General features: G+C 38.7%; 1 protein-coding gene across 1 annotated transcript; it reads right to left on the reverse strand.

Annotated features, from left to right (window-relative positions):
* Positions 1 to 1,436: 1,436 nt before the first annotated feature.
* Positions 1,437 to 20,122, reverse strand: rspo1 (R-spondin 1). Its single transcript, XM_086311135.1, has 6 exons — positions 19,725 to 20,122; positions 13,825 to 14,486; positions 11,674 to 11,868; positions 9,275 to 9,418; positions 8,468 to 8,692; positions 1,437 to 4,547 (listed from the first exon to the last, which is right to left on the reverse strand). The coding sequence occupies exons 2-6, from the start codon at positions 13,919 to 13,921 to the stop codon at positions 4,378 to 4,380; spliced, it is 831 nt and encodes a 276-aa protein (XP_086167261.1). The 5' UTR covers positions 13,922 to 14,486; positions 19,725 to 20,122; the 3' UTR covers positions 1,437 to 4,377.
* Positions 20,123 to 22,922: the final 2,800 nt, after the last annotated feature.

Consider the following 22,922-nt stretch of genomic DNA (forward strand, 5'->3'; position numbering starts at 1 on the left):
GGTGTGTTTTGAAATAACAGTATAAACTTTAACTTGTATGGATAACTTAGAAATACCACAAACAAGGAAGTTCATTCTTGGAAACAGTTTGACAAAATCATCAAACAGATGAGTCAGTTTATAAAAATAATTTATGATGATCACAAGAAAAAAAAGTAATGAGAAATTTCAAAATCCTGTAACTGAATCTTCTGATCTGAGATTATTTTAACTACAAATGCCATCAGAAAACAATAACAGATTTGATTTAGTTGCTCTCTAACAGTAATCTTTGTCATTGTTAGATTTTTTTTTTAAGGGTTGTTATAGTGATAGTACTATTTTGTTTACATTTGGTCAAAGCATTGTGCATTCAAGTCCAGCAGGGTGTTCCCTGTTGATGTGATGCACTTTCTGGGGTCTGGGTTAAAAGCCAAGCTAAAGTAATGAAATCATTTAGTGTTAAGAATCTTGGCAAATCAAGGGCACCCATATACTCCAAAGATTTACCATTCATTTCTCTTGGAAAACATGGGAGCGGGGAACAAGAGAACGAAAAAAGAGAGTGGGAGCTGAGGGAGAGCTCCGTCCAGTGGAGCCAGGGTAAGAATTTATGGTCAGGAAGAGCGATGAATGTGTAATTTACGGTGCATACTCTACCATTCCCCCTGCCCTCCCCTTTGGTAATGAGAAACGGCTGTTTGTTGTGGGGCCAGTGCATGGTATACCCCCTCCCTTCTGGCTATGACACACCATTAGTTTTTATTTCTGTCTCTGCTTTTACGACCCCTGCCCAGGCGCCAGCATTTGGCCAGTGATCGGGACCATCACACCATCTAAGCCCTTCCACCTCTCGAAATGGCTTCCTGTAGCCTGAGAAAAAACACGCCGTAGCTACAGAAATCTTTCAAATTGGAGATAGATAGCAACATACTAACAGCTCCAATCTACCAGGTTTATATTCAGCACAGCGAGGAGGAAATGGCTACTTAAGGTACAAAACTGTCCAAAATAGATCACATTGAACAGGACTGACCTTCCTTGTCACATATTTTGTTTCTCTCTGAAATGAATAAATAATTGCTATTTTCATTTTTGTTATGATTATAATAACAGTCCTAATTTTGGTTTGGCTATCATATCGATTGCTTATGTAACTGTATTCACCTAAAGTCACATTTCTCAAATTAAGGCAACACAGCTGCATTGAAAAGCTAGAAAAAGAGCCGCAAGAGCAGCCATCTAAAAGAACAGGATCTTAACATTGAAGTGAAGCAAATTATAGCAAATATGTGTTTTTGTTGATACTGATTTTAATTTATTCTGTATCTTAACTTGTTTTCATGGAATTCAAGTTTCTTATTTAGTTTTACTCTAATTTGTGTGCAGTGCTTTGTGACAACTTGCTTGTAAAACACACTTTATATATAAATGTTACCAACTTAACTGAATTATCTGCTGCTGGAATAAAAAAAAAAACCACCCATGATGCAGATTACAAGTAGGATCATTTGTTTATGTGGCCATAATGACATTAAAAAGATCAAAGTTAAACCACAAAATCAGAGGCAAGTTGATATTTTGTTTATCCTGTTCCTTCTGAATAAGCTTGACTAAGCTTGAGATTTGTACATAAGTAGTACTTTAACTAAGTTAGGCTGACTGTGTTTCTTTCTGGAAGTGAAAAAAAGACTAAAAGAAAGGAAATAAGACCACCTTGCAAAAAGGAATGAATTCATTCAAGTATACGCATAGTACTTGTTTTTACTGTAAACCCCACAGCAGCAATTATTTGTCATTTATTGACAAAATAATAAAACAGCCAATCTAAAATCAAACAGACCAGGTGCAACATGAGCGTAGGAGTGATGCTCGTTAGCTTCATCTGAACTTTATTTAGGCTTTCACAGAATAAGCTATACATGATAGTACTAATACTTTTAAATTTGTTGATAAACACAGCTTGACATATTCAGTATCACAACTCATAGTATGAATGAATAATAGAGCGTGTAACTTTCCCCGAAACTAATACCTTGTTTAACAAACAGACCCATGGAAAACACTCCATCCGCAATGTCATAAAGCCAGTTTTTACAGTATACGTTTATAAAATGCTATTATCGTTCTGAAATATGAGCAGTAGGGAACATTATATTTGTGCAAAATCTTCAGACCCTGTTGCAAACATACTGATTAGTGATGATTTGATGGCTTATATAGTAATAATTGGCTTGTATTTACTGCGTATTCAATATATCACTGTGCATTTACATTTTTTTGCTGTTTTCCACATCCTTTTCCTTCAATCTGTTAGATCAGTATTACCATATACTATATGTGCAAACATCAACAAACCTACAAACAACTAAGTTCTGTCATCAAACCACTTGAATTCGTGCAGGAATGCATATAAACAAACACCCAGACTTCAGTTACAAACAAACAGATGCACACGCATACACACACTTGCACACACATGTAATCGTTTGCCATGCAAATACTCATTTCTGTGCAGAGATATTTTCAGATACAAACATTTTTTTTTCAAAACAAACATTAAGCTATCGAATGACAAAAGTTTGTGACTAAAGACCAGAGGATATAAGATGTGCGCCCAGTAATCCTCCTCTGCATTTTCTTCAGCTTGTTTTGGAACAACGACTCAATTTTTGTACACAACACAGTGGGTTTTAAATCAAACAATAAAGATGCGACTGGGGTACAGACTTTCAGCGTTAATTCAAGACATTTGACAGAAAAAAATGTATTAACCGTTTAGGAGTTTAAGATGTTTTATACACAGTCCCCAATTTTCAGAGTATTGATTGACTAGCAGTTTTATGGCCAGGTGAGGCCTATTCTCTCAATATTACACAGCAAATTAAACAGATCAATGATCTGAATTTGAATCTAAGGGTTGTGTGTATATCTTCAAAACTCTCAATATGAAGTCCAAATGAAAGTAAAGGAGGCCATCATCAGGCTGAAAACCCAAAAAAACCTACTAGAGAGATAGTCTTAAAAAAGAATGAATGGACCAACCAGCAAGTAGTTTTATCATTGTCAAGGTCTACAATCAAGAGATGCCTCAAGACTAAATACACTCAAGAGTAAATACAGAGGGTTTACAACAAGGTGCAAATCACTGGTTACGCCCAAGAACCAGAAGGTCAGATTAGATCAGCCTTTGCTAGAAAACATCTAAAAGAGCCTGCCTCCTTAGCTAATTCTAAAGAGTACAGGGCTATAGTCTGCGCTCAGATCCAGCCGAAAGCTGCAAAACCGATCTGGTGCTTCACAGTCCAGATGGATTAGGATCCACAGCACTACTACAGAAGAAACCCAGTAATTTTTCAAGGTAAAGAAATGGGATATTCTTCAGTAGCCAGGTTAATCATGTGATCTTGAAGTCAATAAAGAATGAATTTCAGTTAATGGAGACAAAACTGAAGGCAGAGAGACTGACAAGCAAGGGCATATTGAAAGTGACTACAATCACTAAAGGACTAATGGAGAATCTAAAGGAAACACAACATTTGCTAATTCATTGACTGTAAAGGTTAAAAAAAAAGCATGAAAAAGAATCTTTCATCTAAATTATGGCTGAATTTGAGCCTTTTAAAATGGGGGGACTATGTATAAAAAAATGGCTGTAATTCCAAAAAGTAAATGCAATACTTTTATGAAACCTCCTGAATCAGAGCTCAAAGATCATGTAGTTTTTACTTGATTTAAAATCTGCTGTTGTGGTCTACAGATGACATGCTACAAAAAATGTGTTTGTCCAACAAATTATGAGCCTAACTGTATAGAAGACTTCTGTCCTCAGCAACCACAAGTGATTTCCAGTGCCTTTCTTTCTGTTTCCTTTCACAATAGGAAATAAAGGTACCAATACATAATACTTTCTTTGTCTTTACATCACAGACAGTGACAGTTGAGAAAATCCATCTGCCACCTCTTACAAACATGAAAACAAATGGAGAACAGACGGTAATTAAAATCAGACTGGAACAAAATACATCATGGACCAGAGGAGATTTCGGCATCCCTTCATTCATAATCAGGCTTGAATGCTGCATTTAAAACACATGGTCTGGTCTTAGTTTAAGAGTGGTCAGTTCATCACACAAATCAAGTCCAACCATAGTCTTCATTTTGGCTTTGCTGTCCAACATTAGGACAGCATGTCTCTTCCAGATATGGTGAGCTATTCAAAAAGCTTCAGGGAATCTTTTGTGTTTCAGCAAACCTCCAGTTCTCTCTGCATCTTCTACAATGCAGCATAGCAGCATTAATCCCTTCCTTCAACATCAATCTGTGTCTGTGGCTGACACTGCTGGGCGAGGCATTGTCTCTGGTTTTCTCTCAGCCTCATCCAGCAGGCGTCAGCGCTTAGGTGACAGAGCTGGTTGTGATGCTGGGAGCAGTGGTCGTCCTGCTCTGGCCTTTTCTCCGCTTTCCTCCTCCTCCTCCTCCTCCTCGACTATCTTGTCCTCGCCCACGTGCGTTCTCCCTTTCTCTCCTGTTTGTATCGTCTTGTCGGTCTCCTTTACTCTTCCTCTCTGAAAAAAAAAGAATGTATAAGGAAAAAAATTGGGGTTATACTACACATTACTGTATTTCTTATATAAAAGGCATCTGCCCCAACAAAATGTTGCACATAGAAATACTCCTGCTTGGCTAAAAACCTCCTGAGGGGTTGTGTTATGCATCAGAACTTTTAATACAGGCTACCAGACATAAACCATAGTCAAGAAATCCCAAACAACAAAAGCTAAAATAATGTTATGTTTAGCCATGGTGACAGTATATGTATAGCAGCAATTACCGCACAACATGCAGCCAGCAAAAAATAACACATCTAAACATTTGGAGCCAGTTTGTCCACGACTGGACTGAAATAACCCAACAGCTGTTGAATCAGTCTCATGTCTTCAGTTCACGGCCAGAGGAGGTAGAATGCAAATCCCTTTAGAGTCTCCCTGACTTCTGTGGCATCACCTTTCACCTTTGTTGTTTTCAGTAAAATATCTTCATAACTATCGCACCTGTTGCCTGGAAACTTGATACAGACACCTGTATTCCCATGCAGACGGGTTGTCACAGTGATACTCCCTTTACTTTTTTATCTCCAATGCAGTCGGGTCCCAATAAAAAACTGTGTAACACCAGCAGAAAATGGTAATCGTAATTAATATTGGATCTACTAACACCTGCATATTGATATTTTCATAGCATAGCGCCAAGCGCTGCAGTACCTAAGTACATTCTCACAAAGGTGTCATCCACACGCTAAGCTCTCAGTCTGTTTAATTTCTCTTTCAGCAACCCACTCCCTTGTCCCACTTGACATACACTCAAACCTCCCCGTTAGTACTCTTGCATTAAAATTCACAGCAGTCACACATTTTAAGAGCATAATTGCTCTCTAAATGCAAACATCCATCATTGTGTGGTTCATTTCCACACTAAACCTGTTCATAAAAGTGAAGGGCTTAGATCGGCTGGTGATTTTAAATTACAGCACACGTACTGACTGTAAGAGCGGAAGGGACAGACAAGTGACAATTTGCTGTCACATAAATCACATCTGGCTTAATGAGTTAAACATCGTCAAGGACCCAGTAATGGCCCACAATGATATGAAGAGCTGCCGGAAAGTGCAAATGGACACGAGGCTTGTGTCTAGTGTCAGGTTTCAGTTTAACTTTGTCAACTTTAACTTTGTCAACTATTGTTTAGGCAGCACTGAAAACTATTTGATTTTGTATATACGAGGGAGCATAGTTACGCTGGAGTGTGTTTGTTATAAAGTTGTGTGTTGAGACTCTCTGCACATCCGGAAAGCTGAGAGGACACGTGCCAAGGGCTGGACAGTGTTCACTGCACGGCTGACAAACTCAGAGCTTATGGCGCCACCATGTTTGTCTGCTGCTATGCAGTAGTAACTTTATGTCTGTGTTTATCTCCCTACCAGCACTTTTAAATTTGTCACCCATTCAATTATGTTCAAATTGAAAGAAAAGAAAAAAAAAAACTCAAGCCATGATATTTCACAAACTTGAAAAAGAGCAGAATTCTACAGTGAAATTCAGTACATGGGCGTGACGTAATTTTGATGTGAATGTGAACAAACCTAACACAATAACATTTATCCACCACTGACCCATGCATGTCACAGTTACTTTAGTCTGAACTGTAAACGAGAAGGCTCAGTCCCACACAGTAGTGCACAAACAGGAATAACATGTCTTTTTTTGGAGCTATTAGTGCCAAAAGTGGTGGAAACTTCACTAAGATCTCATTTGTTTAGTTGACTTAAATTACATAAGATGAGTTTGTCCAGCTTGTTCATCATTTGTCTTGAATGAATAAACATATTTCTAGACTTTTATAGAAACTATTAAAATAAACACTTAATATTGAGAAGTAACAGATTCGCTTTAAATCACTGAGACACAATGAAAGAGAATGGCATTAAGTAAGGGTCTTCAATCACACACTGCAGCCTCTGAGATGATGTGCTTACTGTGTAAGGACTTAATTACTTCTCTAACAAATCACTAATGGAGCCAAGAAAGGCGGACTCCATCAGTTTATGACAGCTCTGATTGCAGCTCCTCTTCATCCAAGCTAAACAATTTTGCCTGACAACACATCCAGAAAATTTTGTTTTCGCGTGAGACCTTTTTGTGGAGCTTCAGGAAAAGGGTGGAAAAAAAATCGCAGCCAAATCAACACAAAGCGTGAGATCTGCAGACCACTAAATCACTAATGTTATACAAGGTCTGCCCCCTGTGTTTTATATAGCCAGTTGCCAGCCAACTCCCACCCCACAGATGAATCCACAGCTGCGCTCTTTTTGCGGCGTTTACCCACATAAACTAGTTCATTGGAGTCGTGGTACCATCACGCATGAATGATCTCACAGAGGGAAACTCATCCCTGTACGTTTTAGCACCAATAAGCGTCTTCAGTTTATACACGTTTACCTATTTAACAGTAGCTTACTCAATGTGAACGATCACATCCACAAAGCTTCCACAACTCATCTCCTCAGATCAAACCTAACACACCCTTTGCTTAAAATTCGACAATCTACATAGCAGTTGTTTTTATAATATTTCACTATTCAGTATTATTCTGAACCAAAGGCTGAATTTTTGTTCCAGGATGCTGGCCCCACACAGAGCAAATCTGCCACTCGTTTGTCAAACTGCACTGTAACAGCCTGTCCAGTGAAGCGGCCCCTCCTCACTGAGCAGTTACGAGCCATGCCAACCTCTCTCATTTCCCATTACCGCAGATCTATGGGAAAGTGTCAGATCATGTTCTGTTTTTTAGACTCAGACCCCTGGAGAAGAAGAGAATGATACCAGAGTATGTAAGCCTCCACCATGTTTACTCACATATATCAAGCCATGTCATCTGTTACGTGTTGCAACATCTGTACTGTGGCCAATTAATATTGTTATGCAATGCTGCTGCTGTGCCCGAAATCCCCAAAGCGTGCCACCGAAAAATAAAGACCTTAAATACTCCTTATTAACAGTTCTCTAAGTCTTGTAAATAAGTTTACAGTTGAAAATTGGCATATTATGCAAAGCAGATTAATATGGGGGTATTTAAAGACAAAGAAACTTTCTAACAACATTTCATTAGCAATAACTCCTTTGCACCTAAAGAGACCAGAGCCGATGATATGAATCAGGAACAGGGTTAAACCCATCCACTTATTTTCCTGTCGTTTGCAAGCTTTATCACCCCCAGAATTGCTGCTGATACTTATTTATTTGTTTGACTAAGAAGCAAAATATTTAAATGTAAAATAAGCCTTATTTCTGTTTTTGTTGCATTTTTGTATTTAGTATGCTCAGGATGCTTGACTCAACTGAACAGACCGGTCGTTTAATAGCCGTAGCAGCAAATAAGCCCAAGAGCACTTAATAAGATGTTATGAAAACTGATAATGACCACTAACTGGTGACAATGATAGTTCACCCACTGGAGAGCAAGCTGCTATGTGGATGAAAAGACCTCAAGCAAACATGTCATGGGCATGTAAACCTCGCGCTTCAGCAGTCCTCAGAACAAATAGCTCTTTCTAGCTCTGATCCTTATCCAGCTTTGCAGTGCGTAATGTCCGCCCTTCATCTGCTTGGCTCGCAGATGAAGTTTATTGTTTACATGCAGAAAAGTCAAGAAATTCTGTGTTCTGCTGTGGACTCTGCCAAACCAAACCCAATCAACACGCTGCGGGTCACAGACACACTGGCGAGAACGCAGGCCTTTGAATGTCGAGTACTGGTTCCATCAATCATCATACTGACTAAGAAGGAATTGCATAAAATACATGCAGTATAATACAAAATACATTGCCTCTTAACATGTTATCTAAGCCCATAAACATTTTAGTATTTGACATTTATTAAGGGTTTCATCTTCAATCCGTTTGTTCGGTGCGTGTGTATTTGGTTTTTACCCCTCACACACGGCGTTTTGGTCACGACACACTTCCTCCTCTCTGTCTCGGCAGCACAGGTCTGCGAGGGTACAAAAGCAGGGGAGGTATCCGGACTGTGAACCTGCGGAAGGGGCACACGAACCCGGGACTGCGTGCCTTTCCTAAATCCGCATGTTTTGTTTTTCTTCATACAGGAACCCCATTGGCTCCACTCACCCAGTTCACACTCTGAGGCACGTTGACCTGGAATGAAAAATAAATAAATAAAAATGTGGAAACCACTAAGGTACTGAGTAAATGGTTCACAGCTCACATTTGTTTCACAGCCTCTCAGCAGTTTTAACTGAGGATAATGAGTTTAAGTAAATCTGAAAACAATTTTTGCTTGTTTGATCTCTGATGAGAGAAGGACAGATAGATGAAGCTGAAGGAACCTGAAAATGTAGCAAACTGTACAGCATAAAGTGCATGTAACAAAGTCTCGTTTTAGGGGCCCATTCAGTATATTCACTGTGGATGAGCAAGGCTAATTTAAAAGAACAAAAAGGCAGCTTAAGACTCCAGGTCTCTGGAAAACTGTGCCAAGATGTCTGGAGAGCTTTGAGTTTCCTTTGTGTTTTCTAACTTATGACAGAATCATTTTCACAAGAAATAAAACAACAAAAAGGGTCAGCCCAAGAGTTTGCTTTTTTTGTAAGAGTTCGCTTCGCTTTTCCAGACCCGAACATAGATGACTGATGAAATTAAGTGATAAGTAAAGTTTATAGATTCCAGCAAATCACTGTGAGTTGGTAAGCAGTAAATATAAAGAAAAAGACCACTCACCGACACACTCCATGGTCTCATTGACGGTGCGTTGGCCTGGAGGGCAGCTGACATAACATCTCCCACTGTGTGAATACAAGCCCTCCTTACATTTTGTGCAAAAATTGCGATTGAAACACGCTTCACAATTGTCTATTTTACATTCTGCAAAACACAGGGAGACAAAAAAAAAAGGAGTAAGTATTCTGTCAGTTTAAAGTCACGTTGAGACTGGAGACTGTGTTATTATTTTGCCTTCAAATTTTTGGTATTGGTCTGAAACCTTTCTGAGGTTAACGTAGAAATAATAATATGGAATATTCATTGTTCTCATTCATGGTTGTGAAGACTGAGGACAAGGGGAACTTAAATTTTATTTCCTCTGAGAGATTTATTAGTGATGGGGTCTTTTAAGGGGGAGTAATCCCTCTAAAAACACATGCACCACAGTCCTTGTTTTTTTGGAAACGGGGTGTGAATGAGTATAGCCAGAAGTCTATCCCTTCACTAACTTTTGGAAAAGTGGGTTTCTCCACACCTTAGTCTCATTAAATCTCTGACTCAAACAACCAACTTCTTGAAATTTGGATAATGAGAACCATAAAAGGATAAAAACCAGACATCGTAAAGGACTCCCAAAAGCTCAAGCTCCATCATGAAAGGCATTTCCTTATTCATTATATCTGAGAAAAACAGTGGAGGCAGGTGAAAATATCTCAGTATAGGAAATATATTTATAGCTATAGTTGATGTAATAGCATGTTAAGAATGTCTACTCTGCAGCTCTGGTCTGATACCAAGATCCAAAATGATAAAACGTCAAATCCCTCAGTGGGATTCTTCCGTCTCCCGATTACTATTTTCAAACTCTTGACAGCTAAATTTGACCGTCCTGACGTTTGTAGCCTTATAATGTAAGACATGTGTTTGTAACAAGACATTGTGGAATGGTATGTATAAAGTTAGATGATTGGATAATGACCCAGGTTAGTCACCGAGGGCCTCAGAAAAGAATTCAGCAGCCCTCTGCAGCAAACTGGGACGGTGAATGAATGCCGCATTGAGAAAAACAGTTATAAATGAGATTCCATTTGTTGCAATCTACTAAAAACACACAACTGTGTCATTAGCACTGATAAAACAAACTTTACATACATCTGAAATAACCAGTTGTGAAAAAGTTACATCTTTATAATCAGAATTATAGGCTTTATCTGCTTTTGGTTTATGAAATCATTATTTAGCCCTTGTTGACAGATACTAAGTGTTGTAAAAACGGGCAGTCAAGAACACTAAACTCAAAGCAATCACTGTCACTAAAGCAATGAATATCATTAAATGTGGTAATGACCAAACAACAAAGCAGCCCTCATTATATTTACCTTAAACAATCTTTCAAATGTTGCTGAGCAAAGAATAATCACAAGTGATTTAGTGCACACTCACATTCAAAGGAACCCTTTAACGCAGTTACTTAGTAAACAGGCGTGTATGCAGACCGTACTGTGCGTGATACATTAAGGTTCCATCAGAATAACAAGTGTGTAAAAGGGAAACCGAGACTATCACGACTGTGGCCTGGCATGAACTCTGCACATGAAGGCTAAATAAAAAACACAGACATCCTCTTAAAAAACAGACAAACAACAATGCATTACGAATGTTTTGGTTGGGATTTTTTTCCAGTCTTGTTTTCTGCCCACACATAAGAGGAAACAGACAACAGGCGGAGTTGCTGAAACTGCCTCTTAAAAGTATGTAATGTCAGTTTGTTAAGTACTGTGAATGTGACCGTGCTTTTGTCCATATTCCAAATGAGCCAAACCTGTCTGTAACCATAATAAGAACTATTTCAATTAAAACTACTGACATTCATTCTGATTAGGAAATAATTTGCTTTAGTTCATATTTTTCGTGCCCTTTTCCCATGAAAACAAGAAGCAACAGATGATTTAATCACCAAGTGGCTACTTCTATTATTACTCTCGCCTTTTTTGTAACGTGCATTATGTAATGAGGCGCTATATGGTATTCGGTCACAAACAGGATCACATAAGACAACATCAAAATCACATAAACTGCAAAAATATGCAGAAATAGAGGGTGTATTATAGCAATAATAGTTTGACTTTGTTAGATTCACAAAGGGATTTAGAAAAAAGGTAAAACAATCAAATAAGATACACAAGACAAAACTTAAACAGGTGAAGATGAACCGAGGATAAACACTTCTGCATGCTTGTTCTGAAACCAGATGTGTGGAGTATCACAGAGTAAAGAGTTAGCTGGATCTTTTTACATATTTGCAAGATTCCATATGTGTATCTACAAAGTTAAAGCGCCTGCTGGCATCCTGTTGATATATCACTAACACTTGCATCATTCTGTGGTCAAGAGGGTACAACACAATTAGAACTCACGGGTGCATCGATTGTTGCCTTCGGGGTTCCTCATGCCAAAGTATCCCATGGGGCAGGAGGCAAGGCACACGCCTATCTGACGGATGTCATTGCGCTCCAGGAAGATGAAGAGCTTGGGCTTGCATTTAATGCAGCCGTTATACTCAGAACATCGGTCACAGCCTTTGGGGCAAGATGGGGGCCCCTCAGTGCTGACTGTGGAAACATAAGGTAAACAATGAGAAAGAAAAGGCCACACTGAGGTAGGTAACAGCATGGTCCACCGACGGGAAAAAAATAACATAAATTGTTTCCAGCCACATGTGAATTTTAATGAGGAAATAAAAAAGGTCCAATAGTCAACAACCTGCCTAGTAGAAAAACATCAGGAATTGCAATATTTTTTTGGCGTCGTTACCAGTCATAAACATGCAAACATTTAATATTCCAACAAACAAGGGTTTAAGCTTAATTTAAGGGGGGTTTGGCCAGACATGAGTGGTTACTCAGTGTTTACTTCCAACTGCTTGTCGGAGATGCTTAACAGATTTTAACTTGGAGAAAGCCAGGTAACTGCGGCTGACAGTCAGGACCAAGAGCCTCTCAGATTCAGCCAACTGTCACTGGGTCCGGGCAGAAATGCTACGGTGACCGACATGTCCGAAATATAGTTGGTGAATGTGTTGAACGAGTGAGGAATTTTAGCATTGCAATGCATTTACATTTCCTTTAATCTAATCCCAGACTTGGACATGAGTCCAGTTGCCTCACTCTCCAAAAAGGCACAACCTGCAATCTAAATCAATTTTGGGTAAATTGTGTAAAAGTGCACATCATTTTTGAAGAACCATTCTAAGACAAAAACAACAGTCGCCTGAGTTGATTTACTGTCGTTTACTTTCAGCTAAAAATACACACAATCTTACACAGCCTGACCTCCCGCCTCCCTGACATAACTCGTCCGATAAAAGTATTAAACGTGTTTTTCTATGAACAGATTAGTCTATCATTATCCAGTTACCGCCAAGTCTTATTGTTACCACTAGTAACTATAAAAGTAGCTTGGGTGTCATCTTTAGCAACAGTAAATGATATAAGTTCAAGAACTTTTTTTGGTAAACAGTGTAGAGAGTTTGTGCTCTCGGTATGTTAAAATTGACCAGTCTGCTTTGATTAGTCAAGTCTGCACGATACTAAATCCTTTCAAAGAAGAAAAACAAACAGCCCTAAGGCAGCAGAACAAGTTGCTCTGTCCTTTGTTTATTATCATTTTCTTGTTGTGGGGGATGGATGAAAAAAAAATTAACATCATTAAATCAAATAACTAAAGAAGAAGCGCAAGTTGCAAACGTTTATTTAGTATCTAGAGGGAATAAGACTGTCGCAGTCTGCATGGCACTCGTGTATATGGCGAGTGACCTCAATCCTTCTGTCCAAATTAGATGAACTGCAACGACGTCACTGTCTACATATACATCAGCGGACTTAACACAAACTGACACAAACAATAGCTATTCCTTCCCAGTATGTGTGATTTTAATAATGCCACATCTGTTATTGTGGATAATCTTGGTATTATATGAATTCTGGTTCAGGAAGGTTGGGGTTAGCTTGGCATTGGCTGAAAGCTCCTTGTGTGTAAGGGAAGAATTATTTCAAAGCTGACAGTAATACCAGATCTGAGGCTCTGAAGCCAGAGATATACTGCGAGCCGACCTGAACACTGTCTTTGCGGTTGCGTGAGGTTAGAAAAATGCTTACAACAATATCGGCAGCATGGTCCAATTGAGAGCTAGAACTGTCAGGTACTCATTCCATTATGTGCCCACGGAGCCAGACACGAAGAGAGCGATGGCTTTGAGAGGGAATCCATCAAAAACCCCTTTATAAACAACCCTAATACCCAGAAAAGCTTCACATAAACTGAGAGAGGCATAATCTTAAAAAGAGGAAGAAACACGAGCCATTCTGGGGAAGCACTGAACCGAACATAACCCACCTAGGAAAAACAAATAGGAATGATGAGAAAATAAACAAAACGTTATCTTTACTTTGCTTGTTAAATGTTTATAAGGCGTCCACCACAGTGACTCAGACCACAGAAACGAGAAGCAGCAGTGCTGCTACGAAAGAAAAAGGAAATCAAAACAAACTGACAAAGTGAGAACTCACCACGTCTATGCCGTCTCGCCTTGGAGAGCTTCAGAACATCACTGTGACCCATGGAGCTGAGAAAGACCATTGCCAGCGCCACCAGTCCCAGCTGCATAGTCTCTGTTGCCTTCCAGGCTATGCAGGGTCCCCCCCCTGCGACGAGATGGATCAGGTGGGGGGGCCACCTTCCTATGCGGGACAGGTGGATGCTTATCTTACTGGGATAGATGATCCCTCCTTTCTCTTGTAGTACTGCACTTCTTCTCTGTGTGTCTGTCCCTCCTCCCCAGTCTCTCTGTATCGTTCACTCTAGTGGCTGACACATCTAGAAGTCTGTGTAGTGGTGTGTGATGCCGCAGTTGCTTGTCCAAATGTCCCCGCGGCACAACAAGCCATCACACTGGTGTTGGTTGCACTGGCAAGGCAGTAAAAAGGGCACAGCTGTTGATGAGGGAGGCGAGGTCACGGGGTTGTGCAGAGACTGAAGAAGAGCAGAGTGATGGAGTTCAACAGGGTCATCACAGGAAGCTTGGGCTGAGCTTTCGATCTGTAACAGCGGATCTGCTGTTTAAGGCGGGTTTATGGTCAGTTACTGAACAACTAAATGGTTGCAGAGTGACAAAAGAAGACTGGCTGATTATGACTACAGCTGAATAAAGATTTGCTGGTATTAGAGCGTGCTGAAAAAAAAGAAGACAGAAACATGTTGAGGAACTGGACTGTTTCTAGATACAGATAGATACTAGTTGTTGAAGAAATGGTAAATCAATATTTTAACACTTTAACTCAAAACCCTTTTCATGTCTCTAAGATGAATATAAAGCTAAAGCCAGTGGTTTAATTGGCTCGATCAAAAGGTGAAAAGGTCACTCGTACAATGTCATGTCACTTAATCACTATAAATCTGCGGTATAAAAATGAGAAACTGCAGTCTTTTGCATCCAACCAGCTATCCTACCTCCCGTTTAACTTAACCTCTTAGGTTTTGCAAGTTGCCTATCTTAAGGGTTATAAAAGAACACTAGGAGTTTAAGTGCCTAGTCAGGAAATTGCCCCTACCCCACTTAACCGCTCATAAAACTGCAAATAACACTAAGTTAATATTCAATTTTTGCCTTTTTATCCACCCTTTATGCCAAGCTAAGACAGCCAGTTGGTGACTACATCTTCATTGCTCACATAGCAGAATAGCAGGAAAGCCAATATTTAAGTTTCATATTTTCCAAAATCTCACTTGCTTTATTATGTTTCCCAGCAATAAGAGAAAAGCTTGCTATCACTGCATTTATATGCACAAACCAGCAACATTGAACAACAAAGATGTTTTAGTTGGCCCAAACAGCATTCGCTGCAGTGTGATGCATACTTTTTCTCTTTAACATTAGTGGTTTCTGTAATTTGAGGAACTAAAGCCATAACTGGATAAATCAAATGATCAGTCGTACAAAAAGGAAACCAAATCCCACAAAACAAACATAGACTTGGATAACAAATTGAACATGTTTATCCTTTGGAAATACAGTGAAGTAAGTTTCTTCTGAGAAACGCACCACACAGTCAGACTGAAGGCCTTTGTCATATTTGGTGCTGAGATCTTTTTTCGATAGTGTCATGTGCTGCCTGTATTTACAGCTCTTGTGTGAAGAGGACACACAGAACATGTTAGCATCGGAACAATGGGAGGTCCTCCCTCGCAGCTCAATAAAGAAAAATAGGACCATATTTGGGTGTTGAGTCGGTTGTGGCTCTGAATCACACAAAGGACAACGCCATTTGGTGTGTTTAAACATTCCAGGAGGCAACATTGCACTCGTTGCTAAAATACAAATCAAAAGGGATGAAATAATTTCGTCCCTTTCGATAATTTCACAAGATTTATTTTAGGTGGCCGGAGACGAAAACATTTTGATCATGCACATCGAACTTACAGCTATAGTTTTACAGTTTCTAAATGTCATATCATTTTTTGTAGTTTGTTTCATTTCAAACTAATGAACACAAGCAACTGAAAATGTAGTACTGAAGTTATTTACACAACTATACGAAAGAAAGGAGAGTCACTAAGAACAAACTGAAACTACCACTACTAATTTACTGCTTAGTTTAATAGAGTTGCTGTTAGTTATCTCACAAAATTTGTCATTTCTAATAATTAGTATTGAAAAGAGGAAACTACTTTAGTAGACATTAAAATTTGATAGTATTATTTCAGGATAGGGCTGGGCCAATGGGGCTTCTGGGCACATGCCTAGGGCACTATGTACAGTTAGAGGCCCATCCAAGAGAGAAATGAGAAAAAAATTACCAGGAATGTTTTCTCTTAACGCTTACTCTCATAAAGACAACTTTTAATGGCCTCCCCTGTACCTTTAATGATGAGTTTTTACCCCTCAGTATGTATCAATAAAGGTGTGGCTCTGTGACTATTACGATAGTTTCTGGGGGTTTTCTCAAGTACAGCTGCACAGGCAAAAATAACCGAACAATGAACGTTCCGTCATTTGTCATTCCGTCAACGGCATAAGAAGGCCTGAAATATGACAAAACCCCTTCAGTTTAGAAAAGAGCTTCAAGGGTTACTGCTACATGTTTCTTTTCTTAGCTATTTATTAATGAGTGACTTATGTATATATATATATGTATATATTGTACTATTCTTAGTTAGCGTATTGTCTGTCTTGTTAATGTTGGTTTATAATGGAGCACTGTAACAAAAAATTATTTCCCCCAGGGATCAATAAAGTATTCTGATTCTGATTCTGATTTAAGAAAATGATAATTGGTAGATGTCCGTAGATTTTATCTGCATCTTTCTCCCCTATCCTTTAAGGCTAGCAGACTCTCCCAAACTCAGCTAGCTAGTGGATACAGCACTTCCAAACTAAATGAAATGGACATCAAAGCAAAAAAAATTTTAAAAATTCAATTTTTGTTCAGGCAATTCAACATGAAAACACTGCAGTTAACTTTAAAGTTGTTGAGACTTTCAGTAAGATGCCCTGCAAGCTGGAAATTAGTCGTAGCAGTGTAGCTCATAATAAAACTTTGGTTGAAGGGGGCAGGCTGCCATCACCCGTGGAGGCCTAGCTGAACCTAACAACAAAATATCCAAATAACCAGTAAACAGTTCTATTTTGGGTTTTTTAACATGGAAACCAAAAAGTTTATTCCCTTTCTAAATTAACGCATCCCAAAAGTGCTTTTCCTGAGAAAAGCTTAGACTAATTCATTATTTTTTTCAATACTCATCCAGGAGCGGGGCTGTGGCGAGAGTCACCGAAAGGAGGGGGAGATAACAGACAGACAGGAAAACAGACAGACAGGGAGAGAGAGAATGAGAGATAAAGAAGATAGTAGCAGTTTTGTTCACGAAAACGTACATTAAATACAATATTATTGTTTTAAAAAACACAAAAAAAGCTCTGACTGCTTCATTTTTCGTTTAACTCAAGGTACTTCAAAGAAATGTATTTTGATGGTTACTTAAAGTACAGTAAGTACAGTACTATTAAGTGTACATGTATGTCCACACTCCTGCATGATAAACCTCATTACTGAAGAAAGAAAAAAAACACAAAACTGGTCATCAAAACAAGCTGGTTAGGGTCCACCAAACATTTGTGCCACGGAATCTGCAACTTGTTGATCTGGGCACGAGACATGGGTTTCCTAAATGGGGAAAATGTTGAAAGTCTCCCTAAGTTTATTTAATTCTTCATTCTTAATGACTCACTATCTCATTGACACATCTCAGCTAAAGCATTATTTCCAGGAAAGAGCCAAAATTGTGGCTTGCAGCCAGTCTTCCACAACACCTGTTTGTTGGGTTTGAGAGTGGTGACTGGAGGACATGCTAAGACTGGATCAACTCAAGACATGTGCCAGAGACTCTTTCACCCAGCACTCCCACAACTGTCAAAAGCCTAACTCATCCCACTCCATATGTGCTCTCACATGCTGCAGAGATAAGAGGAAACACTGGGCTACAGAGCACATCAATCAGGAAAAGGTCTTTGCTGCCACTTTTAACATGCCACATCACAATCAGTCATTTCTCTAGGAAAGTCTGGCACTTCAGCTTTAATAGTTCTCTGAAGCTGCTTCCTCGTCCATTTAACAGTCTGTCTTTACCCAACAATAGCCACAATCAAATGAGCACAATGGAACTAAGCCCAGCTCATCAAATAGTCAGGAGATTAAATTGCCTCCTAAGTTTGATCTATCAATTATTCAAATACTGAAAGGAAGCTCTCACACTGGGAATTTATTGAACTCGAGAAGGTGCCACAACTCTGAGCTCAGAGTTGCAAGTGCCTGTAACTCAACCTCAGAGCTGAACAATGATCATCTGTAGGTAAAATGTGTGCCAGAATTCCTCAATTACACAGAGACTTGCTGAAAGGGTTATAGAACAATGGCGATAGCGGAATTGTAAATCTAAAACATAGAAGGCGATAAACTAAAGAGGCAGCGATTACAGATTTTATTTAATCAGCTTTTTCCCTTCATGAAAATAGGAAAAAATGTTAGAGGCACATTTTACCATTTACAACTAATTTACAGTAATCTGAAAACCTTCGATTTCAAAATTACATAATTTTAACACAGCATCTGCCACACAGACAATAAAAAAAGCAATTAGTGGTGAATTCTGGACTATTTATTTACTTATGCCCCCAAAATGTGGTCGCTCATGAATGCAGGAAACAGTGCAACGGCAATTTGTGGGCGAGTTCAAGCAGTCATACTTCATATTCATTCTAAATTTATTTTGATATTTGTAAAATCCCTGACATGTATAGCCAAGACCTGAGCTTTGAGCTAACCAATTCACATTATCAAATTTGCAACACAAAGGGGAAAATAAGTGTTTACTGAAGCTGAGGCTCTAAAGAGAAACAGAACCAGACTCACAATCACATATACACTGATTAGGTTTTGATTAGGTTTGAATGTATGAATAATAAGTAACCTGTACTCATTCTATAGTATGGCATAACACCTGGCTGCACCAGCAGCACCCACAGAAGCCTCAGCTATTTTGGTAATCACTTCCTCTGTGGCTTAAGGAGTAAAGGGAGTGAGAAGTCAAATATGCAGCAGTTGTAACACACTCAACTCTTAGAGCAGAGCACTCAAAAGTATCTCTGGCATCTTCCCACAATGTAAGCACAAGCAAACTGTCTCTCTTTTTTTTTTTTTTTTAAGTTTTCATGTAGGACTCAAGACTGCACAGTTCCAGCAGTCTGAAGGTTTGATTCTGCACAGCTCATTTGGGCACGGTTCAGCTTTTCTGTTATATATTACTGTGATTAATGCTAGCTTTTATTTATTTTGCTGTCCAGCACTTTGTGGCTGCATGTCTGTAAAAGCAGATTTATAAATAAGCTTTACACACTTACTTTCTCTCTGGAGCACCACACATTCTAGTTAAAAGCTATTTGCTGTTCTTCAGCTAGAGTGGTGCTCAGCTGTCAAATCCATAAGTAGATATACAGATTAATACATTTGTGTAATGTAAAAATAGCGTGAGAAAAATAATAATAACCTTCATTATACTCCGGGGTAAATTTTAGTCTTTATATAAAAGTCTCATCATCTCAGTCCATACTGATGTGTCAAGATAGGCGGCATTCCCTCTATTCCATGTGCCACTGAGATAAGATGTATTATATTTAAACTATAATACATCTACACTGGCATTCACAATAGTTTGAAATAAAATAAAAAAAACTCTTAAGTTCTACAACTTCGAAACGTTTGTAAAATTAAATGCTGGCATATAAATGAACCTATATAACACTAATGTGTGATATATACAGGTGTGTATACCCACACGTGTGTCTCTCTGTGTGTGTATGTGTGTGTAATCCTACGACATCGGCAAGTACAAAACGTTGAAAATCAAACAGACTCACCTGCACACCGGAGCCCACGAAAATACTGTTTATGAACGCTCGGGTCTCCGTTTCCTTTTTTATAAGCGAAAATCTGTTAGTGGTTTGGTCACAAAAAACTCCTCCTCCATGAGACCCCCATGCAACTTTTCTGTCATCATTTAAAAAGACATGATTTTTATGATCCGTTAAATGCGATGCAACTGCGGATTTACGCACACGGCAGAAAATGTGCAGAGGATTAAAATTCCATGCCTCCGACAAAAAGGATTTACATTAAAAAAAAAAAGTATACAGTAACACTGTATATATACATATATACTATATTCCGATTAAGTTAGCCACTCTGACTTTTCTAGTGCGCGTGTGTGCACTGGAGCTCCTGCGAGATGCGCGTTTTAAGTCACTTTGAAGCTCGAACTGCATCCAAGTCAGGCAAGTACTTGCAAAGCCGCGATATGTGCATCCAAACCCCAGCACTGCCAGCGGGCATTACAGGCCACACCCCTTACAATTTTACTGAGAAACAAAACCTGCGATAGTGTTGTGTAGGTTAAATGTAGCTGTTTAATGCAAGTTTCCATTTATTTCTGTATTCGATGTTACTGATAAAGCCTTTTATTTATGACCTTTTATCTGAAATGTAAAATAAGTTCTGTCTTTGATATATATGGTTAAACATAAAATATAAGACAAAGAATATAAAGCATTTTGCTCAAGTTGCTGAATAAGGATGCTTTCAGATGATCTTCAGTACCTCCCACTTAGTTCCATGAAATGTGCCTTTTAGATGAGAATCAGATAACTGATTTCTGTCAGCTGAGTGGAGGAATAAAGTTGTTTTTGATAAGAAAATTATATATGTGTGTGTCTATATAGAGAGACACACACACATATATGTTACTATCAACACAAAATCACTAAACCCATCTACAAATAACAAGTATTAGATATGAGCAGTCCTCGTTTTCTTGCTATCCAACAGGGGGCCATAAACAACAATTCTTGGAGATCAGAGACCAGAATTCCTTGTTTTGAGACTGCAGCGTTTATCAACACTTACTATGTGAACAACTACTGGATAAACATCAGCCACATTCAGTTACCCTCATCTTGCTGAAGGATTTATCATGAGAATTAAGTTACAGTCCAGAGAGTTTGTTTTTTTCAAAGTCACCAAGAAATAAACCCAAACAATATGCGATCACGTCATCATGATGATGGCCAGTGATGTAGACAAAGATATAACATCTGAAACGGATGATACTGTAGGTTAGATATTAAAGCAGTTGATCATATTATTCTGCCAGCTGGTGTTTCGATAGATAGATAGATAGATAGATAGATAGATAGATAGATAGATAGATAGATAGATAGATAGATAGATAGATAGATAGATAGATAGATAGATAGATAATGTAAACAAATCCAAAGAATAAAATGCATCTTATCATATAAACTGTCTAATGCTAGGTACTATTTTACAACAAGAAGATTAGTGACAAGCAGCACTTCTGAATTGGACAGTCAGACTTTATTCTTAAAGTTCTGTAGTGACTTTGACAGGCTGTAAAGTCATGAGGACATCCACTGACTGCCAAGTGATATCCCACAGGAGCACTAAAACAGAGCCAGACAGTCATTATTGTATCAGTTCTAAGATGCTTATGCATGCAAATATTGCAAAGTCAACTTTATTAAGGTCATAATTTCTGTCGTAGCTGAAAAGCCAAGGGTAGTTTTGGACAATGCAATACCTCCAGGGTAGACTCCAGAGCAAGCAGTTTAAAGAGAGGGAATTATTAATGACTAATGATAGGTTTATGACTCCAACACTGTGACTGTGCAGAACACTGAGAATGCTGAAAAAGATATACAAGAAAAGTGTTACTATTGTCCCTAAAAATGTAAATCAAAGTGAGATGATGTTAAAACCATTCTGCAAAATGCAGTGATTTATAGGTAGATTATTAATGATCATACAAAAAACAAACAAAACACAGCCTGTTCGAAGTTTCCGGTGGTGTATTTATGTCAAGATACCCTCTATCTATTTATTGTCAGTGTTGTTTTCTTTGTTCAGGCAGTTTCAGGTCTTCAACCTCTATAAAAAGAGTACCTTGATTACATTGCTGTCGCTCAGTCTTTCTCCTCTGCTTTGTGCCTCTGAGTCTAAAGTCTCATTGAGTTTTGAGGCCTCAATTTCACATGTAATCAGTATTTAGTTTTAATGATTAGTAACAACCTAATCCAACCCCGATTGGATATTAATAATGAACCTGTGGAGCTGTGTTAGTTTTGGCAAACCCATCTGACAGTAATGTCTGGCAATTGGAGCAGTTTTAAGAAGACCAAGAAGTTTGGTGGTTGATAAAACCCTTGTCTTTCAGATTGACTGACATATTGTAGTATGTCATTCAAAAACCAAATGCAAAGTCACAGTTGACCAGTCATAAACAGAGTACTATAGGCTGTCAAAGACACACACATAGTGGGGGTGGCTTTCCAGACAAAAGCTAAGGTGATAGACAGATACCTAACTTTCCAAGTCCTACAGGACCCAAGCTCTGACACACTTTTTCATGCAAAAAAAAAGATCTTAGACTTTGACTGCTGGATGTGTCAAAAGTAAATAGACACATGTGCATGTGTGTGTGTGTGCACACCGTTCACAACTTTAAACTGTCTGAGACTCTTCAGGCCTGCACCAATGTCTGCCAGTCATCAGTGCAAAAACCGTCAGGACCCATGCCAATTCCAAAGTACATACAAACTTACCATATGTGCATTATTCAGCGCTCACATGAACTATTATCACATACTTTAGAACTTATGGACCAAAATGACAGTTACATATCACAGAAAGAGCTGAGCAATACTTCAGCTATCAAGAAAGAATAACAAGAAAAAGACGGATCAGCAGGAACTCTGAAATATGATGGAAATGCTGTATGAACTTCCAAAGCCAGACTTTTCATCACCAGTCCTTGTACTTGGAAGCTTAAAATCTAAATTAAATATGGTGTATTATTCCACAGAACATTCAGTACCCACTGTCACCAACTGCCTGAATTCATCAGCATGATGAGTCTTACACTTCTTACAGAGTTTTCTGTTGTTTTAAAAGTGACAAAATTTTGGCTAAAATATTTACGGTTGTGTTAGTTGGCAAATGATCTGATTACTGTAAACAGATTGGCCTTTTCCCAACCTTTAACC

The sequence above is a fragment of the Aulonocara sp. 'chitande type north' Nkhata Bay genome, linkage group LG11 (genome assembly GCF_057382095.1).
Source record: "Aulonocara sp. 'chitande type north' Nkhata Bay isolate Kocher_YH1m ecotype deep benthic linkage group LG11, A_spYH_male_GT1.1, whole genome shotgun sequence".
Taxonomy (NCBI): domain Eukaryota; kingdom Metazoa; phylum Chordata; class Actinopteri; order Cichliformes; family Cichlidae; genus Aulonocara; species Aulonocara sp. 'chitande type north' Nkhata Bay.